A 20899-nucleotide genomic window follows, 5' to 3' on the forward strand; every position below is an offset into this window, starting at 1 on the left:
GGTGTCTCAAAGAGTTTCTTTGTTCACATCAATGACGGAATGCATGGAATGAACATTACGCATGCTCTCGTGGAAAGCCATCCCAATGCTAAATAATCACTCAGAGAAACTGCGAGTATTTAGACATGGTGCATACAATTTGTACGTTATACGTCAGATGCAGATTGTGGTAGCAGAAAGGGTGTGTGTGCTGTGTAAAGACTCCCAGCATGATGGTCGAGGCTCGTGACATGTAGCCGTATTATCAGTTAGAAGCCACCACTTTGTAAACGCGGTAAACCCTTCTTTTGGCTGTGGTCGCAATATGTAGTCAGAACTTGATCTTTGATACACGTGGGTATGATATAACTCAACACTTATGATTCTATTTGCCGCTTTTAGTGTATCATACCGTATTCTCTTTCCAGTGGATGTTGGAGAAAAGAAAGAAAGACAGTACCACTGCTATGTACTCGTCAGGAACTCATATTTGCTGTTGCTAGTAGCTTCACTTTGATGTTTGTGTGCAATATGGTGGCCACATATAACCCATTCGAAATAGGAGTATGTAGACCCATTTTTAGGGGAAGGGATGATGGCAATTAAGCAGACATCATGATAATACATTTAAAAATGCAACTAGATTATATGTAATAAAAGTTGCTTTAGAAATATGCAGCACATCGACAAAGAAATATTGCATACGATCCAAGATAATAAAGTCTCAAAGTAGGACTCCAATTACACTCGTTCTTGTTCATGTTGTGGCTGAGGTGGGGAGAGGGGCTGGTTGATTGAAAATTCTTCTCAACTAAACCCGAGGCCCACTCCTGACGTTTAATGTTAAAGGACGTGTCATTTGGAGACACATGTCACGACTGTCAATGGCTCGTCCACGCCAACAATGCAAACAATGAGCGCATAGTCCTTGTCTTTGGAGTACACACATGCATACAAGGAAGACCCTTTGGGTCCATCATGTAGCTGATTTACAGTATGTATCCTTTAAGCAACAAACAAAAGTATTCATTGTTTCTTAGAAAGCATTCGGCGTCAATTCCAAAATTAGAAACTCTCTTTTTTTTTTTTTTATCATCGGCCCCTCTTCCCCCCCCTCCAACAACAAGAGGCATCAATGACCTTGATCACGACAGCCAAACTATGAGCTCTGTCATAATGTGAATAGCACAAGGGCCCGACCTTGAGTGATCCATCTGCCATTAAGCCTTCTTGTTTTGTTGTATGATCACCGTCAATGCTACATGAGCCTCGTATAATAACATTCATGTTGAAAGTGATAAGGTACATAACAGAACAATTTGCACCTGATAGGTAGCAAGGATGCTTGTAACCACTGAATGACTTTGTGGGCAAATAAGGCAACCTCTCTGTCTGTCGCTTAACCCAAATCAGAAAAAGGACCTAGCAGCAACAAGTGATGAAAAAAGCAGAAATAATCGGTGCGCAAGACATGGGTACCCCTCCCCCCCCCCCACGGTCATCCTGCTAGAGGTGGGTAGATCCAAGAGTCATGCATTTTCCCATAAGCTACGTATCATACTGTAGACTGATCCCTCTTCTCGTTGGGAACCATACGAAGGGTTACAAGCTGTTATTGGATGGGTAAATCGGAAAGCACGAATTAGGAGATCGACGTATGGGCGGAGGGGAGGGGAGGGAGGAATAAGCACAGGGTGTGACACACACATACCGCATATGTAGTACGATACATAGTGGTTAATTTCACCAACCAAAATTACAAGAAAGCGAATTAATAAACAACCTTAGAAACTACCAATTTCCTTTTATTGCATACAAGCAATAACAGACAGAAATAACGATTGGTGCTAATTCTTTTATTTTTCATTCACACAAAGAAACGAAATAAAAAGAGGGGGGTGGGTGTTGGTGGGGGCATAGGAACAAACAGAAGTGAACCACAAGGGAGAGCGCGAGAGAGAGTGTGTGTGTGTGAATGAGAGTGTTATGCAAATAATGGGATGTGGCGTGGTGCTATGTGAGAGAGACTTGGCAGCAGAAAGGAAAAGACAGAAACGATCCTTTTCAGAGCCACCACGATCCTTTTTCTTGAGTGTGGATAAACATGTCTGTGTCGTCGTCCTCTTGCTCCATGGACGATGCCGATGTTGACGATGCCAGTGAAGATTCGCCGGCAGCAGCAGCAGAAGAAGAAGAAGAAGAGGAGCACGACGACAGAGTGGATGCAGACATCATATCATAGTGCTCGTCTTGTTCCTCTTCAACCATATCCGACCAGGATTCCCCGGAACCAGCACGATAAGTACCACTAAAGATAGCCGAGTCGAAGCTAACCTTGTCGGACTTTTTGCCAGCGGCGACAGCGGCAGCAGTGGAAACACAAGTGGTGGAGGTGGTGGTGGTGGTGGTGGGAATATCGACTGGCCAGCAATAGTAATCGTCGTCGTTGTCTTGGATGGACGTGGCGGCAGTATCTTCCTCGCAGTGCTCGTCGACGAGCAGTCGATCCAGAGCCTGGAACTGGTGCTTCATTTCGGTGATGCTGGGTCGGTTGGCCGGGTTGGGTGACAGGACGGATTTGAGCAGACGATAGCAGCCGGTGGAAAGCGTGGGGAACAGCTGGTGCTTCAATACAGTTGGGTCGCGTTTGAACTCACGATAGGCGACGTCCATGGTGGTGGCTTCCTCCCACGGATTTCGACCAAACAAAAGGGCGAGCAGCAAGATGCCCAGGCTCCAGATATCAGAGGCAGCAGCATCATACGCCAACAACTGCTCTTCGCAATCATAGTGGTTGTTGCCGCCGTTGTTGATGATCGTGAGATCCATGGCATCGTTGTTTTCTTCGTCGTCAAAGTGTTCGGGCGCGAGATAAGACGTGGATCCGCAGCCAAACTCCATGTTGAAGCGTTCCCGTGTAGCCAAGCCAAAGTCAGCGACTTTGCATTCAACGAGCGATTCGTCCAAGTCGGATGTCTTGAGCAAGATGTTTTCCAGCTTAATGTCGCGATGGTAGACTGAGCGGGAGTGCATGTAGTCGACGGCTTCGAGGATCTGCGAAAAGGTGTGGACGACGAGGTCTTCTTGTCTGTTGTTCTTGCTACGCACGACAAAGTCAAACAGGTCCCCTTGATCGCAGAGTTCCATGACCATGTAGATGTAGTCCTTGTCCTGCACAGTGCCGTGCAGTGTCAACAAATGTGTGTGCTTGAGCGTCTGTTGGATATCAATCTCGAGTTGCTGGAGCTCGAGCTGTTGGTGATCCAGGCCGGTCTTGCACAGGACCTTGATGGCGACGTACGCGTTGTCGAGGAGCGACTGGCCCAGGAAGAGACAGCCGTAGGAGCCGCGTCCGAGCTCTTCGAGGATCTGATAACGGTTGTTCTCCTTGGTGGTGGTATCGATGACCTTGTCAATCATGGACGTGGACACCTGAGTCCAGTAATCGTCTTGTGTAACAGCCATCCGGGGCGTGCGTTTAAACTGTGCGGTGGGTTATCAGTGGGTGTGGGTGTGTGTGTGTGTGTGGTGAGGAGGTGGGGGTGGATTTGGAGTACCCGGGAGGGGGTGTGTGTGTGGGGGGGGCTGCTGACAAGGAAGTTGATTCTTCTTTGGTTCGATGATAATGGGGTGTTGGTGATGCTGAAGCGTGCGATTGGTTTTTTTACGGGGTTGTTGTTGTTGTTCTTCTTTGGAGAAGTAAGGATAAGAATAAAGATTAGGAGATAAACGGAGAGTTTTGAGCGGTTCCCTGTTTGAGTTTGGGTTTTGGTTGATGGGTTCTTGTTCAAGTCTCGACAATAGGAGTGTTGCAGTTGATGATGATGATGGTGTTGTTGTTGTTGTTGTTGATGTTCAGTGTGTCACAGTAATATACAAGCATGGTGTTTTGGGGTTGTTTGATTTAGAAAAAGAGGCAGAAGAAAGAGAAAAGAGTAAGAGAGAAGAATGCATATGAGTGGGAGTGTCGGGGCTGGTCGAGGGAATCTAGCACTTGATGGCGACCATTATGCGCAATGAAAGAAGAAGAAGAAGAAGAAGTGGGAAACAGGGTATGATACAAGAAATAGAAAGAAAAAGTGAGAGAGAGAAAGAGGGAAGAAAAGAGAAAAAGAAAGAGGAAGAAGGAGAGAGAAATTGCACGGTGCGTCTAATTCGCCTCGTTGCGAGTGTGTGTGTGTGTGAGAGTGAGAGTGGGGTGGGTGGGACTAAACTGCTCACCCCATTTCCCTAAAACAGCCTTACCCCCCCCCCACCCTCCTCCGTCTTTCTTTAACAAACTCACCCCACTCCACACCTCCTCAGGCAATACACACTGGCTAAAGGGGGGGGGAAGAGTCCAGCCCACACATCGGATGCGAAACGTTTCTTTTGGGCATGGTTGACGAATGGCGATGACGAGGATGTGGGGTGGAGAGGCAAAAAGGGTGGTGGGTTCACTGAGAATGCAGAGGACACTCCTTGCCCTTTGCAAACCAACTGTGTATGCAGCCATGGTGGAAAGTGCAAAGGCAGTTTAACCTTGCCATTGTGTTACCTATACAGCGTACACCGTCATCACCATATCAGTTGTCTCGTGATGACCTTACAGCGAAGCAGCAGCAGCAGCAGCAGCAGCAGCAGCAATGATAGCGTACCTTCAACATACTCCTCCAGACAAATGACGCACTCTTGGCCCACCAAAGCCGAATTGGACGGGAGCTTGTAAACTCAACCAAACAAGTCAGAATGTATATACCGTCGTTGTCTTTGGCTATTCATCACAAGTACTTACCCACATATCGGATCCCAGACAATGCTGCAGGCGTGTTTGCATTTAGACATGTTCGCACATGCACTTCTTGCTCGCTTGTGCTACCGTACTCCTCAAGGTCTGCCCCACAGACAGGACATTCCATCATCACACTCTGAGCACTCGGTGTGCGTCGCATCAGCATGCTGCTCGGCCGGCTGGTGTTGTTGTTGTTGTTGTTGCTGCTGCTGCTGCTGCTGCTGCCATTGTTATTGTTATTCATAGTGTTGATGATGATGCTGTTGGTCCTACTATGCTGTCTGCTGAGCAGTATGCCTCCTGTGGCTGCTCGTGGTCGTGACAGCTCGTCGAAACATCCGTCGCATACCCGCTGCGGCTGGAGTGACACCAAATAGTGTTGTTCTAAAGGCACTGCCGGGTCCACCACACTATGTGAAAACGGAAGCATCGAACGCTTGGTGCTACACTTGTCACAAACAACGAGTCCACACCGTCTGGTGTTGTTGATGTTATGCAACGAGGAATAAACAAAAAGTCCAACTCTGTGCCATCGCCTGTTGCTGTTTTTTCCCATCCCGTAAAAATCCTTTAGAAAATATATCCGAACCTGCAATGGTGGCGACGGACAAGCAGGTTGAACCATCTTCCACACCGTCGACATTCGGCTGCTTGTTCGTTACGCTCCCATACATACGTCGGTCGATGGTGGTGGTGGTGATGGTAATAGTGGGGCTGAACATGGCAAGAATGTGAAGAAGCGATCGACGACCGTACACTTGCTCGTGTCAGTTCTAAAGACGACTGTCGCGGTGAAGGCTCCGGTTCTGTTGCTCCTGCTCCTGCTGCTGCTGCTGCTGCTGTTTCAACCGACTGAACATGTGTTGTACACCCCACAAACACCGACTGGGCCTTGGTCAAGCTCATGCCCACCGTGCTGTTGCTGCTGCTGCCACTGTTGTTGTTACTCGTGTGGCTGCTGCCAGATGCCTGTTCCTGTCGTTCCACTAGTCTTAAATGGTCGTGTCCTCCTATTAAGGTTAAGATCTGATAAGCATATCATTCAAACTATAACTGTTTCACGAGCGCCCATTCTTTTTAATACCTTGGTCTGTTGTTGTTGTAGTACCACCCATTAAACTGTTGCTTTCACCTGTTTGTACTTCTTGTTCTCGTGCGCCTGCTATTATCACTTGCCCGCCGCTGGCGGCTGCAGATTCCAGCTGTTGCTGCTGATGATCCACCCGTCGTTTCATGATACGCATCCAACGTCGTCTACGCACCCATCCTGCACCGCTGGTAGGAATCGCTGCTGTCCATTCCTCGTCATCCGTATACTCAAAGCTTTTCCCATACTGCCATCCTTCGTTGTCCGACTTTGGATGAGAATAGTCAACCGTCCAATCCGTCAGCCAGAACCATGACGCATTTCGGTCCAACGGCGGTAGCTTGACGTGGCCCCTTGTGGTGGGTTTCCCAGACGGGTATAGACTCCAAGCACTTCGTCTGTCATTTTTACTTAGCGCTGATGAAGAGAATGTGGGTAGTTGCTTGCCTAGACCCCTTAACAATGAGGTCACTGCTCGTTGATTTTCGTGGATCAAGACAGGAACTGTAACGTGGATGGATAATGGATCATATGGGCCATCTATTAAATGCATTGTAATCAACAGCGGTTTACTAAATATTTCCCAACCTTTGTTTCTCTTTTTTTCTAGAGTTATGTACCTCTACCTCGAATAGGATCAACCCAGCAAGCCCGCTCCGCTGCTTCCAATAACTCGCATAAATACACGCTGCCAATAGCCGCTGCCGCATCATACGCTGTTTCACCAAATTCATTGTGCAGTAATGGATCTGCCTCCGCTTCATTCAACAAATATTCCACCACAGCGGTGTTCCCCTTAGACGCAGCATTGACTATAAGTATTACAACGAGAGCAAGGTTAAGAATGCCTCCTGTCTGTATATAGGAGAATTGGGATGATGATAAAGTAAGAAGGGGGCGGACTTACTGAGTGGAGTATTTCCAATCCGACTCCGTGCATTGACAGGCGCACCACACTCCACCAGAAACTGGACCATGGGCAAATGACCTCGCGAACATGCGTTATGCAGGGCGCGCCAGCCATCCTTGTCTTGATGAGTCGTGTCTGCTTGTGCTTTTATTACCAGATATTCGACAATAGTCATATGTCCTGCATATGCTGCTTTTAACAGTGCTGTCTATCAAGAGAATATATATGTGTATTCAGCGAGCAGCGAGCATGACCTTTGTGTTAGATATGTTACGTACAGAACGTGTCTTTATTGATTTTGAAAAAGTATATGGACTTCCCACCTCTCCTTCTTTGTCCGTGGCGTCAACAGTTGCACCAGCTTTCTCAATGAGGCAGGTTACAATGTCCAAGTAGCCCCTGGAAGCAGCAAAGTGTAGTGGGCGTAGTCCAGTACCCGATTGCATTCGATCTGGATCCAATGTAGTAGTGTCTGCTAGCTGTTCCTCAATAGCAGAGAGATTACCAGCGGCTACAAGCGTAGCGAGATCCTGATCGAGTCGGGAGGCCAAAGTTGCTGCTGCTGCTTGTTGTTGTTGTTGTTGTCGTGACAGGAATTTAGCGTTGCTGTCATGACCATTACTGCTACTACTGTTACTATTGTCACCGACCACAATAGTAGTGGAAGAAGCAGAAGCAGCGAAAGTGGGCTGTTGCGTAGTTACTGTTTGGAAACATTGCGTGTCCATTGCGTTGTTGAAAAAAGGGAAGCCAGAGTAGGAAGTGTACAAGGCGCGGTGTTGTTTTTGCGTAAAACCAAAAATGGCGGGCGGACTACGCACAGCGGAAGTTCCTGGGCTTACGTTTTGGCCAATCAGAAGGCTTCATAAGAAATCCTTAAAGCAGCCAATGACAGCTCTGAATAAGCTTTTACGTGTAACACTCACCTTATTTCGGTGGTTGTTGACTCTATAATGATATCGTCTACTACTGTTTAATGTATAAAAGGGGGCAAGAGGGGTAGTGTATATGTTCTAATATTCCACTATGGTTGGTTTATTATTACATGGTTTAGAGGCGGTGATGATGTTGCTGGTGTTGTGATGTACTAGTGTGATTACTGAAATTGCGTGAGCTAGCCCTCCAATCACATCAAATTTCCCTCGGTCCATCACAGCAGTTTATTCGGGGAAAGAGGATTCGAAATGTGTATATAGAGTAATATAAGAGGGGACGAGCGCCACAACACAGAAGGAGAGAGAGAACGAGAGATAGGAAGCGTGTGTAAGAGCGAGAGGGTGGCCGACACACCAAGTGATAATATGTAAGGACAAAGTTGTTGTTTGGTAATGATAAACGTCTCTACATTACGACACAGCAGGAGTTGGTCTTCTTTGCAGTCTTGTAGAACATCTTGGATTGGCTCGACAAGGCCTCAGATCTGTCCACCAAAGAATCCAGCTAATACCGAGAGTGGATTAGTTTCTCACATTCTAAAGAACATCTAATACCACCTTTTTATTATATATTTTATCCCATCATAGATACTATACCTTTTCTCCACGCTGAAGTACCGACTCAATGGTTTTGTGCTATATACATAATAGCAGCAACTAGCGATTAGATCACATAATCCATCTATTCATCGATCCACACTTCCAAAATCACCAACCCTCACTTTTCCCATCCAAGTTCACACAAAAAGAAAGTATCCTGCTTTTTCCTTTTTTTTTTTTTTACCAAGATCGCCGTTGTCTCGTCCAATTCATTCTGCACTCGCATGATCGTATCTGCCTGCTTTGGGTCTTGATATTTGCTCAAATAATCATTAAGCTCGGGATAGCTCAGTGGAGGGTTCCATTTATCACGTGGAAACTTGACCAAGAACTCATCCAAAATTTTGTTTAACAACGCAAACGCAACTCTAGATGGGTATTCCTTGTCGCTGATAACCATACCCCAAATGCCTTGAGGATGACCGTAGACGTGCGCCACGTTATCTAGTTCATTTATGTTGTTCCATCGAAAAATGAAGAATTCATATAAGAATCAAACTGAGAAGCCCCCCCCCCCTTTTCCCTTCTCAAATGTTATCCTATGGTCCTTGTGTCCTCTTACTTTCACTCTCAACACTTTGTCGTTGACCAGTTGGGGTACGTTCTGCAATCGTTGTAGACGAGAAGTTCATAAATTCCTGTACACTTGAAAATTAGAGTAAAAACAATGGACACCGGTAACACACATTGTGTTAATATACCTTCCTTCTTTCCTTTTATTCTTTTTGGGCAAACAGCTCATCTATATATTCAAGATTGCGAAATCTTTCTATTTTACCTGCTGCGTTGGAAATAACCAAAGCTAGACAGATCGAACTGCGAAGCAAGAACCTGTGCCTTGTCTTGGACTTTCTGTAAAATCAAGATCGAGTATAGTCTCATCGTTAAGATTGTTTAAATGAAGAAAGAAAGAAAGAAAAACTTGGTGTTTGCAGGATCTGGACGATCGACGTTATCACCACACAGCTGCGGAATTGGGTTTGACTCTCCGCTTTTAGTGCCTTCTCTCGGATTCATGACGAATGACAAGTACTTACCCTTTCAGGCGGTAAAAAGTTTAGATAGGACTTGTACATGTTACGTACTGCAGGGATCTTACAGCAGTTACATCTGTTCGGTTACTGCACATACAAGTATAACAATAGATGTGTATTGTTAGCCAACGTATTAGTAACAATACAGCCGTGCACTTTTGTTGTGTAAACTAGTTTCTTAAACGCCGAACAAAAGTTCTGCTGCTACATATGCTGCTGCTCAGCTCTAACAAGCAGTGTTGGCAATACTCACGTTGACCATTCTTCACGGACAGTGAGAATGTAACATATTCACGCGTGAGTAATACATGCCAAATCAATGAATGGACTCTGGAGCCTTTGCTTTCTCTCTCTCTTGCTCTCCCTTAAGCATTTCCAATTGATGAAGGTTTATTCACGCTGGAATATTCACATACATTATTCACTTTTTCACGGCGTGATTATTAGCTCTCCGAATATTCACGGTGAATAATCCAACACTGCTAACAAGGCAAGCATTTTGATACGGGTGCTCTGTATCGATTTATTTATATCGTACAAATTTCTTTTGTTTATTTTGATTTTTATACTTGTACAGTTACACATAAAAGCCAGCGTTTCTCCACGACAAAAGACACTTTTGTAGCAACTGAGAACTAAAAACCGGTGCATGAGCTAAGGAAGGGGCAATCTTGGCCGTCATCTTTGTCTCCCACCCCGGAAACGTTCTTTTCTGCAGTGCTGTTTTCGCTGCCCAATTGTTTTCAAAGTACGACATCAGTCTGTAAGCTGGATTGTCTGGATGCTTGCGTAGCTCTTCAACCCATACGTCCGAATCGACGACATTGAACTGGATACCACATTCGCGCAAGGCGTCCAATAGCTTGGACCAAGAGACATGCTCTGGATTGATAATGTGATACATTATTCTTCTTGTATTCTTGTAGGGATAGTGATCGATTGAGTGCAACATGACTTCCAAAATGCTCGCCGCCGCCGTGTCCACAGGTAGCCAGTCCACGTCCAGGCCGAGATCAGGCATCATTTTCATGGCGGCCCCACCAACCATCATCAAAGGATAGTGCTCGCTTGTGTTCCAGATGCCGTTTCTGGTATCGCCGTAGATCTGACCCATACGCTCGACGAAGCAGGGTATATTCTTGTGCTCGGACAGGTATGCAAAGAGCTGTTCGACAATGTACTTGGACTGAGCATATCCCACTGGCAAAGCTACATGCGGATCCTGGATGGATGGAAGTTCGGGCACAGCGCCATAAACATGATCGTTTCGTTGCAAAACTTTGTGGGTTCGTGCAGTTGCGCTGATACTGGATACGACATGCACATGTATAGGATTTGTCTTGCGATAGGCAAACTTGACTAGGTTGTATAAGCCACGTATACATTCACGTTCGTAGTGTTGAATAGGGTGATTGAAGTTAAGAAGCCAGCCACAGCATTGAATAATGGTCACCTCCTTTTTCAGTTTGGCATACAGTGCTTCGGTTAACCCAAGGCTTGGATCATTGAGAGCCATTGGCAGCACTTGCACCTTATTACCCTTGGTAAGCAGCGCTGGATCCATACATCGGTCTCGAAACGCTTTATTAAGCCGCTCGCTCAGGTCGACTTTGCTCTCGTCACCACGAATGAGACAATAGATTTTTTTGATTCGAGATGAATGAATCATGGCATGGAGAAGAAAGGAACCGAGAGATCCTGTGGCACCGGTCAGGAGAACGGTGTGCTGCTGTTGTCGTTGCTTTTTGCGGGCTTTGCCGTTGCCAATGGTATTTGTAGCTTTGAAAGGAAAGTCGTGTTCGACTTGAGCCAGGTAGTCATGGAAAATCGCTTGTGTTTCTTGGTATCGTTTCTCTTGTTGTTGTCTGCTGCTGTTTTCTTCAAGAGAAAGCTGCTCGTGCTTGAAGCTGGTAGTGGGAAGAGGGTCACTTGGGACGACCAGCGCTTGAGTCATAGATACAATGGTAGGGTACTCGAAACAGAAATTGGTCACTGACAATACGGATTTAAAACGCATAGCAATCTCGTTTCGTAACTGGATAGCACGAAGGGAGTCGAGACCGTAGTCGAAGAGAGACACATTGACATCGATTTCGTTTGGTTGGCGGTTGAGCACTTGTGCCGCTGCTTGGCATAGAAACGATACCACGTCGCTAGTATGACCATTGCTATTGCCGCTTGCCGTTACAGTCGTCAACGACCAGGTGTCATCTTGGGTACTGTTGTTACTGCTGACCATATGTCCTGTTGTTTCGTCAATTGCTGTGCCGTAAAGAAATGTGTCGTACATTTGGTCGATCTCTTCCTGAAAGAGTTCGATGGCCTTTTTCCGAATGATTGTGCCCTTGAAAGTAGTTGGCAGCTTTTTGTTCAAGGGCAGAATATACACCATTTGAGGTACAACGATAGTACTGTGACTTGGTGCCATGACATTGGCTCGTTTTACAGCTTCGTAAACTAGAATGAATGAAAAAATATACCAGGTTTTTGAATTATATTAATATTGATTGAAGGGCAGCATATAAGACGAGCGATGCTTTGCTGTGTGTTTACCTTCATAAATCATTTGCACAGGTGAATATTTGGCTGCCTGATCCTTAGCAAGCTCGACTAAAACAGCAGTGCATTCTCTACCTTCGCCAATGACTGTAGAGCTTTGTACAATATCAATCTTATTGATCTCATTTTCCATAGGAACGGGGTTGGTCTTTTCGCCGTTTTTCCTATTATAAAGTAGCAAATGCTCTTAATCGACAGTGATTGAATGATATGGCTCCTCCCATTTTCCTTCCTTTTGTATTATTGGCTATATCATACATACATCACCAGCGTGTCGTCAAGTCGTCCAACGTGTCGCCAAGTATCCGTGTTGGGCGGGTCTTGAATGAACAGATCTCCTGTCGCATAATCGCCATTGGGCCTGTTGGCGATATTACTAGCAAGTGCAGGATAGTTGGCGGTGAAGACAAGCTGACGGGTATCGGATTCCTTGTCAAGAGGTTCCCAGAAAATGTAAGGAGCAATCACTCGCGGCGGCTTCATATGATGCCAATGCTTGTCGTTTCTCGACAGATCCGGGCCTGCGACGAATCCCATTTCTAAATATAATCAATATTGATAATAAAATCCATCAACAATCAGTGTTAATCCGTGTTATTCATTTAAAGGGATAATATACTCCAAGTGCTACTACTACTGTAATACATGCTTAACGTGATCTCTACGAACCTGATGCTCCAAACGCGTTGCGGACGTTGAGCCCTTTTGAATGCAAATATTCGCCGGTCTTGATGTGGAGCGGTGCACCAGCGTATGTACAGTATTTGACCTGCTTTAGAGCGGTGTATACAGCAGAAATGGCAGTACTATCAGGACGCGACATAAGAGCACTTTTTGCTTTCTGTTGCTGCTGGCCAGAAGAGCTCTCATTTTCTTTGATATAAGCAACCAACTCTTCAAGCTGGATGGGGGGAACCGTCATGACGGTAACTCCATAGGTGTTGATAACGGAAATGGCATCTCGCGCCAATGGTGGTAGGCGAGGGAACATGATTGCTGTTGCACCCAATGACATGATCATTAAAAGCGACATGATCCCATGGCCGTGAAACAAGGGAAACGTCAGCATGACGGTGTCTGCTGGTCCAAAGAATTGGTCTGCGTTTGCAAGATGTGGACCCAGTAGTTCCAGAACAATGTACAAAAGCATTCGGTTGCTGAGATGGATCGGCTTGGGAAACGAGGTGGTGCCCGAGCTGTGGATGATTGCTATGACATCATCGTGATGTCCTGTTGTCGTTGTTTTGGTCGACGTTTTCTGTTGCTGAAGTAGCAGACCATCACGCAACGGATAATCTTGCAGTGACGACGGCGGTAGGGAGCGCTGTTCAACTGATGATGCTTTCTGTAGAACTTGATCTTTATCAAACGGCTGGAGAAACTTTACGTCAATGGTACTTTCGCGATTCTTGTTGTTATTGCTGGCAGTGGCAGTGGTAGTGATTTTTACTTTGTCATCGGCAATACTGCAACATTTCTTAGCGATCTGAGCGTACTTCTCGGTGGTAATCAAGTATTTGGTTTGGGTTTTGGTCAACAAATGAGTGATTGCCGATTCCGAGTTCCGTGTTGAGATTGGAAAAACAGTACGTCGTAACTTGAGGATCGCCAGAATGGTCAGCAAGGACCAAACAGGATCATCGAAAATGTAACCAACGCACGAAACATTGACAAGTTGGGGTGCCCATTCGTGTGCAAGATACGTGGAAATCTTGTCGACTTGGCTGAACGTCAGCGTTTCAAGATTGAGCGGTTGGTTGCCGCTGTCACTGTTGCTGTTGTTATTGTTGTTGCCAGCAGCTGATATAGTCTGATAACGGATGCAAACGTTATCGCCATAGCGGGACGTACGTTCTTGAAGCATTTCGATAAGTGAACCATAGTCCGTATAGCTCGATTGGGTTTGTTGTTGAACAGGCATAATGTTGTTGCTTTTGCTGATGATAGGATGTTGTAGAGGGGTAGAAAAGAACAAAAATAATGCGAGAGAGAGAGAAAAGGTGCACCTGCTTCTTTTATCTAATTGTTGGGTCAACTTATATTGCTCCAAAAATACTGGGTTTTGCGCGTACAATGGATAACAAGAAGAAAACCGGCTCTGGGTGCAACGCATTTTGTCGCGGTTACTATCTTGTTTTATCATTTTGATGTTATTGATATTTTTGTTTCACGCGTTACAGTATGCCCTTGCGCTATAAAGCGTACAAACGAAATATTACTGGTGGCGGCTATCTTCTATCGCTTCCTCATCATAGTATATAGTGTATTCATTAAGTAAGTTTTATCGTCAGATCAGCAGCATCTGTATATGTACAATACTAGCTCATTAGTATAAGTGCTGTCTATAACAATCCCACAACCTATTGTTAGATTAAAATCGAAACATTTGGTATTTTGAAATCTTTTAATAGGGCAAGAGTCTGGACACGTATACATTTAGCTGTTTAATTCGCTGAGGCTTCTTGACAACTACAGGCATATCCCGTGAGATGCAAAACCCGTAAAGAGTGAGCAATTACCCGGTACGCATTGTGCTTGACTTTATATGCCGTCGGGACAATATAAAGACATCACCAAATCAGGCCATTGCCCATTGACTATATAGAACAATGCAGAAGGATAAAGCGAGGCTATTGTAAAACAATAATGCACACTTGTAAGTATGCCCTCTTTGTTGGGATGCTGTGGTAGATAAGGAAACTTAATGAAAAAATTTCTTACATTTACAAATTTAACCCGTCTTCATTGCCCTTCTTCATGTAGTGCTCAAGTTGATGCTTTATCATAGCAAGGAAATTATATTTCCTTTCAGTTTTGCCATTCACGCCATTAATTTAGTATACAACTTTTCTTTTAAATCAATGGTGGCTATTTTAAAAGATAATGACCGTGTCGTGCATTTTATTATGGACCTTCGAGTAGCATAATAAAGTATAAATTTCATACAATTTTACAAGTATTCTTCATTGCCATGACTATGCTCTCTCCTGATAGCGCAACTTGAAAGTGTGCATATACGATATCCATTCCTCTCTCACCACATTGCCAGTACGTAACAGCAGGTAGATTACCTGTTTTTAAAAGAAAAATACCATAGACTTTTGGATATCTGCATTAAATGAGAAAGAGTCCGCCAGAAACAAGTTGATATATGATTTAGCTGGAACAAAGAGCAGTGGGTAAGTAGTAAATACGTATGTGCTTATGGAAATGACTCGAATATAAACCGCTTATATGTCTTTTTAAAAACCTAGAAGACAGACATATATACGTTTATTTGGACTCCATAAGTACAGTAATAGTGTTGAGCCCAGTGTAAGAGTAACAGCAAAAATCCTTACCACCGCTATTATACGGAACTGCAATTCTTAAAGTTTCTAGTATCTTGAACTTCACAGTTCAACAGGAAATCAGGTTATGCGGAAGATAATTGAGCCACTGTACTCTTGGCCTGTTTATTACGGTGAGGACTCGATAGATAGGGCTCAAATGGCATCTTTATAAGTCTGAAGCCAGCACAACAAAGAGGATCCAACTTACAAGCAGACCTTAGTTCACATTTGAAGGAATATATGCATCTCAAGTAGGCACACAACAACAGCGTGTAGACCCAGAACATGCCAAGGCGGATATTTAACAGCTCTTCAAGTCTTATTAATAATATTTGTATATGGCAACGTTATTATGTATACGAAGTCTAAAGGATTCGAACTAAAATACATCAAGACAGTGGGTATATGATTGAAAGCCTTACATGTATTAAGTGGGACAACCATTGGCTCTAATAGCCAGAGTCATGATTCGCGCTCCTGACAAACCATCTATCTTCAAAGCTATTTTTGTGGTGTTTCTTAGGCTGGACGTTTCATCGCATTCTATGAATATCGCATATCGGCGGGCCATGCTAAAGCAGACCTGGCTTTCACAACAACACGTCTTTGAGCGATATTTTAAAGATTGCGATATGTTGTACTGTCACTCAACACAGCGGCTCAAACTGCTTCGTTGTCTGTGGACGCACTACAAAGGCTACATCTCCTTAGCAGCATTAAACAACTACGGTTCCCGTCGCTAGCTGAGGGAGAAAACCGTACCGAAAAGATCACCACCTCCGCGAACGAGAACGGCTTAAAAGCTGATAATGCTCAGCAGAAAATTGCTACGCTGAAAGGGTGGTGTGGCATGCGTGGACTGGAATGAGCGCATTAGGGAGGACACAGTAATCAGGGAATTGATTGGCAGATATTGGTTGGATCCTTTTGACTTCTTGTAAATATGTTGTCCCCAAAAACATTAATGATAGTTTTTTTATATTAGCAACTTCGCACTTTGCTTTGTTGTCAGCTCGTTTCAGATTTAGAAAGCGCACTGCTGTCTATGTTGCTCCTTCGAAGGTCGCACTCACGCCGCCCTCGTTCGGTTGTTCCTTAAAAAAGTCAGCATTCTGTCTTTCTTTCTCGTCACTTCTAATCGCGCCGCTCTATCGCATTCCTTAAAACCTTTTCTTTTTTTTAGGATCTTCTTGCAGTTCACGTGCTCAATGAGCCTGTTGGCATTCGAAACTTCTTGTACATACCTGTATTTGACGCGGAGGCCGGGTGCGTGCACTGACACTTCTTTCCAAAATAAGCGGCGACAGTATCGGAGGGTACATCGGCATGGTGAAACATACATAGCATGTCGATCACTGCTGCTGTAGCGTATTTGACTTCTTCACGACGACTATCACTTACACATCTCCTTCGCCTTCCCTTTGCTTTTGGGTCAAGTTGCGTCATATGATATAAGCGGTCCATAAAATGAGCCAACCAGAGCCTTACAAATGAGAGCCAATCAACATGATGGATTTCATTGAAGACCCGAGCGTGACGGCAAAAAATTGTCTGGATAAGAATACCAAAAAACCCCCCACCCCTCCCATTTTTTTTCTTCTCCAGTTCCATTTACACAAACTTTATGAAGCGCAAAGTGTTGTGTGAATCCTTGACTTGGAAAGCTATTAGCCAGGTTGAGGTGGATATATTCTACCCGAAAGATGCTTCAATGGTAGCAAGGTTGTTGGAAGCATGCCCTAGGGCTGCACCAACGTAGTACAACAACCTTGAGGCATCTTTGTGCTTAGTTGACGTTGTGGGCACACACGGCACGGGCGCCACTAGTGAATGGCGAAGGTCTCTCATTGCGTAGCGACCATTCACTACCTGCGTCTTCGATCAGGTTTTGTTGTCTTCCTGGAAAAAAGAGACAGCAGGAGTTTTTCCCCTCTTTTTCTATTGGAACTTCCTAGTAAAGAGGGTTTCTCTTTAAAATACAATAAGAAAATGACAAAAAGATAATAATCAACAAGAGAAGCTTTCTATGTTTGACTATTATTATAACGGAAACTTAATCTATCGTTGGGTAATGCCATCCCAAATCACAAAGAAAGATCTCTCGCGTATTGATCGACCTTGTGAATGTACTGATTAAGACTTAGGATCTTTTTCAAGTGCATATAAAGCGGTGGCAACTCTTTGACACCGTGCTCTCTACGCACGGACCCTGCTAATGTTCTTAAAAGTTAAAAAACGAGGTTGCGTCTGTGTTTTTCTTTTCTGTGATGCAAGATCCGTTTGAAACAAATGACCACCAACGGCAGCAATTGAAACACGCTTGACTTCAAGCTTGACTGACTGCTGCGGATTCGCATTGTCCAAAGCTTGGTTTAAAAAGGGCTTATACGATATTTTATAACGCAAGTAGGATGCCTTTTTTCCCGCTATTCTCCGGTTTCAAAAAGTACCACTTTTCTCTTGACCATTCGTCTTTCGTAAACGGATTCCACCTTGTCAATGGCGTTTGAGCTTGCGTCACTTCTCCCTCGCTCTTACAGGCGAAGAATGACCCTTTTATCATTTTAGTTATCATCCTCGCATTATCTCTGTCGCGTAACCTCATGAATAATCTATGTGGCACATCGTGCTATACACATATACACATATACAATGCAAATTGCCAATTGCATCAGTCAGCTTACTTTTGTTGGTAAGAGTTGGCGTGGCACGAGGTGTTAAAGAATGTGTGAGTAAACGATGCAATAATATTATTATACGCGTGATTTTACTTACGGATATATGATTCTTCATCAGTAAATTGTATTAAGCGCGCAACAACCGAGCCATCTCATCTCCTCCGCTTACGACTGTATTCCCATGTGTAAGCAATCACAGAAATGGCGGCGTAAAACAAAGGTATGTGGCTCTTCCAGATACGAGAGCACCCTTGTGAATAGACTGCATAGATTCATAGAGCTGCGAAACTACAAGGATGATGGTCGAGAAGAAGGAGAGATGGCAGTCGCTATCCGGATCTTTTTTCTTTAACAACATGTTCGTTCGTCTCAAATCGTGGCGCATTTTAATGTACTGATATTGAATAATTCCTGAAAAGTTGAAGGCTGAAGACTTAATATATACAAGCGCAAATGTGCATGCTCCAGAAAAGTTGAACGCTCCCCGAGAAACGCAAGGTGGTTGGCAGAATTGCTTAGATCCTGATCGTTTGTCGGATCACGGTCTCAAGCCAATGATGTATTACCGAGTTTACTGACACGGGTAGCAACAGTTTGTACAGGGGTGATAACAAAAGCAACGAACAAATACACATTTTAATTTGTATTGTAAGGCGGAAAAACAGAGTGTTTGGATACGAATCTATGCGTACGCCTCCCACTTACGCTTAAAGTACTGATGTGTGTAGACTTGAATTGTCTCAAAATAACCGTATTTTTTATTGTGTCAGTGGTAGAATTGGGGCCGAAACAACAGATATAATATGCACCAATGCTACTGATTGACGCTTTACAGTGTAAAAAGTAGACAAACGAAATACACAGGGAAGAAAGATAGAATAGGAGATTCCTCTAATAGAGGTACAGCGATGGGTACACAAAAGCACCAAAGTACTAAGTTGATCTAGTGACTACTAATGCGAAATTCACTGTCAACTCATCAGTATGCACTAACGAGGAGATGATGGTTAATCGTGCAAGAAGTGAATTGAAGTTTACACTCAGAGGGCGCACAAGAAGGTGGAGGTACTACTAGCCAGGGGAGGTGTGTTTTGATAACAAATACATAGAGAAAGCTATATGAGCTACGTATGGGGGTTCTGCAGCAGCATGTGAGGTAAAGTAACGATGGCAACGATTGCTATGTTGTAAGGAGGTGATTATGACACATCCGGTCCTTCAGTTTATCCGTGCTAGTATAGCGGTACCTGCAAAGGGTGCGGAGCTCAGTCCCAAGGTGAAACCTGGGTGTGTAATGCAGACGAGGCACGAACCGGGAGACATGGAGATACTCGGTGTATGTGTGAACCTCCTCTTTTCTCTCTTAATGATATCCCATGCAGAAAAAAGCAGCGAAGCAGAGAGGCTTAGGCAGTGCGCCATGGTTGTGTCGTTGTTTCAATAATTTGACAGTCAAGTAAAGGTTTTTTCCATCACCACTCTTGTCTCTTTCAACAAGAACCGTGATGGCAACAAACCTGGGCGTGTAAGTAGAGCAATGCGCGAACGAGTTACTTCAATCAGTTCCTCACTCGCTCTTTTAAAAGAGTTCTTTTTTCTAACACATACTCCATTGGCAATTCGCTTTCTTTATGAACCCTTGTCGGCGAATCTGCTTTTGACACACGCGGTGTACTATGGAACTCAGTGTAGTTTTTCCTACTTTAATCTTTCTCTTCCCCCCAAAAAAAAATCACCTTTCAAATTTCAATGATCTCCAACTTGTTTTTTTTTTCCAATGCGTCACCAACGTTTCTTTTAATCATTGTCGTTGATTTTGCGTGTGTAGTAGTAGTAGCGGCGGCGGACGGATATGCGTGACGACTACAGGGTAACTATTTTTTTTCTGTACTTCTTCAACTAGGGTAGCCTTCTTCTGGTATTTACGTCTTAATAACTTAATTTTCTACGTGCTTTCGTTGCTGTAGTTGTTAAGATTTATCAGGATTGGTTCGCGGATTGGGCGATGCCTAACCTTTTTCTCTTTTGCCGGAAGGCCTGAAAGAAATTTTGGTTTACCTTGCGAGTGGAAGAGCGAAAGCATGGTAAGTTCGATTGCGCATGCACCTCTCCAGTAAATCGTGACCTGCGCCCACCTCTTGATCCTGTACTCCCTGTGACGCTTGCTGAGTCCTGGAAATGACTCGTATAAACTGACCACCGGCCGCGCATAGACGTTAGGTTCGGGGCACGGGTCGGCAACACGTAGAGACTATGCAGTGGAGCGCGGCCACAACTAAACGCGATGACTGTCAGGGTCATGCCGCCGTAGCAGGCAGCCATACGGGATTGGGCAGTATGGTGAGGTCACGTACACGGATAAGAGGAGGCGTCACAGAGAAAGGTTAGTGGCAAAATATACACAAGAAAACGTCTGAAGAGCGAGCGAGGGGATAATTGTTTTTCGTTTCCTTTCTATCTGCATCTATGATAGGTTCTGGAGCCCAGACAAAAGTGGAGGTTCTCCCAGCAATAGGAGGGTAGGGTAGGGGCTGCGACGATCTGTTCCAGAAATACGTGGTGAGTGATCGGTTCAATTGTTGCTTGTTTCACTATATACTCCAAGTATTATGGCTTTCTCTAACTTCGTTCTTTGATAGTCCTTTGGCTTGTCTGCAAATAACGCTTGTACCAACTTTATGTTGACGGATGATGATATATCCATACAAAATAAAAGAACAAGAGTCATCCTCGTATCATAATGCTGTCTTTTTGGTAATTTTCTAAATCGTCTCAATGAAAGTGTATACTTATACTAGCCACGCGAACACGATATCCTGCCGTCAACACACGACATCGTCTCTTGAAGGAGTCGTAAGAATTCTTTGCCAGGTACGACATGTCTTCTTCTCCTACATGGATTAGGATTAAGGAAGTAGATGTCGTTGGGTGAAGCGTACACTATACAACATATAGGTAATTTCATCACGCAGCAATATTATGAGCCATAAACAAAATATGTACATCAATGGAAA

General features: G+C 44.5%; 4 protein-coding genes across 4 annotated transcripts; all 4 read right to left on the bottom strand.

Annotated features, from left to right (window-relative positions):
* Positions 1-2223: 2223 nt before the first annotated feature.
* On the bottom strand, positions 2224-3435 carry BDB00DRAFT_747007 (kinase-like domain-containing protein; the record flags this gene model as incomplete). Its single annotated transcript, XM_053118558.1, has 2 exons — positions 2224-2313; positions 2401-3435. Coding segments are annotated over 2 exons (1125 nt in total), but the record flags the coding sequence as incomplete, so codon positions are not given.
* A 1761-nt stretch (positions 3436-5196) lies between these two features.
* BDB00DRAFT_638002 (uncharacterized protein) lies at positions 5197-7199 on the bottom strand. Its single transcript, XM_053118121.1, has 5 exons — positions 7071-7199; positions 6745-6951; positions 6458-6649; positions 5835-6377; positions 5197-5760 (listed from the first exon to the last, which is right to left on the bottom strand). The coding sequence occupies exons 2-5, from the start codon at positions 6920-6922 to the stop codon at positions 5321-5323; spliced, it is 1353 nt and encodes a 450-aa protein (XP_052975455.1). The 5' UTR covers positions 6923-6951; positions 7071-7199; the 3' UTR covers positions 5197-5320.
* A 413-nt stretch (positions 7200-7612) lies between these two features.
* Positions 7613-9234, bottom strand: BDB00DRAFT_637905 (Longin-like domain-containing protein). Its single transcript, XM_053118120.1, has 5 exons — positions 9061-9234; positions 8845-8927; positions 8467-8726; positions 8280-8318; positions 7613-8187 (listed from the first exon to the last, which is right to left on the bottom strand). The coding sequence occupies exons 1-5, from the start codon at positions 9162-9164 to the stop codon at positions 8089-8091; spliced, it is 585 nt and encodes a 194-aa protein (XP_052975456.1). The 5' UTR covers positions 9165-9234; the 3' UTR covers positions 7613-8088.
* A 659-nt stretch (positions 9235-9893) lies between these two features.
* On the bottom strand, positions 9894-13739 carry BDB00DRAFT_771221 (uncharacterized protein; the record flags this gene model as incomplete). Its single annotated transcript, XM_053119940.1, has 7 exons — positions 9894-11207; positions 11253-11469; positions 11518-11773; positions 11870-12039; positions 12138-12414; positions 12545-13228; positions 13349-13739. 7 exons carry the CDS (start codon positions 13737-13739, stop codon positions 9894-9896), a joined length of 3309 nt encoding a protein of 1102 aa, XP_052975457.1.
* Positions 13740-20899: the final 7160 nt, after the last annotated feature.

This window comes from Zychaea mexicana, assembly GCF_025766255.1.
Source record: "Zychaea mexicana strain RSA 1403 chromosome Unknown BDB00scaffold_94, whole genome shotgun sequence".
NCBI lineage: Eukaryota > Fungi > Mucoromycota > Mucoromycetes > Mucorales > Lichtheimiaceae > Zychaea > Zychaea mexicana.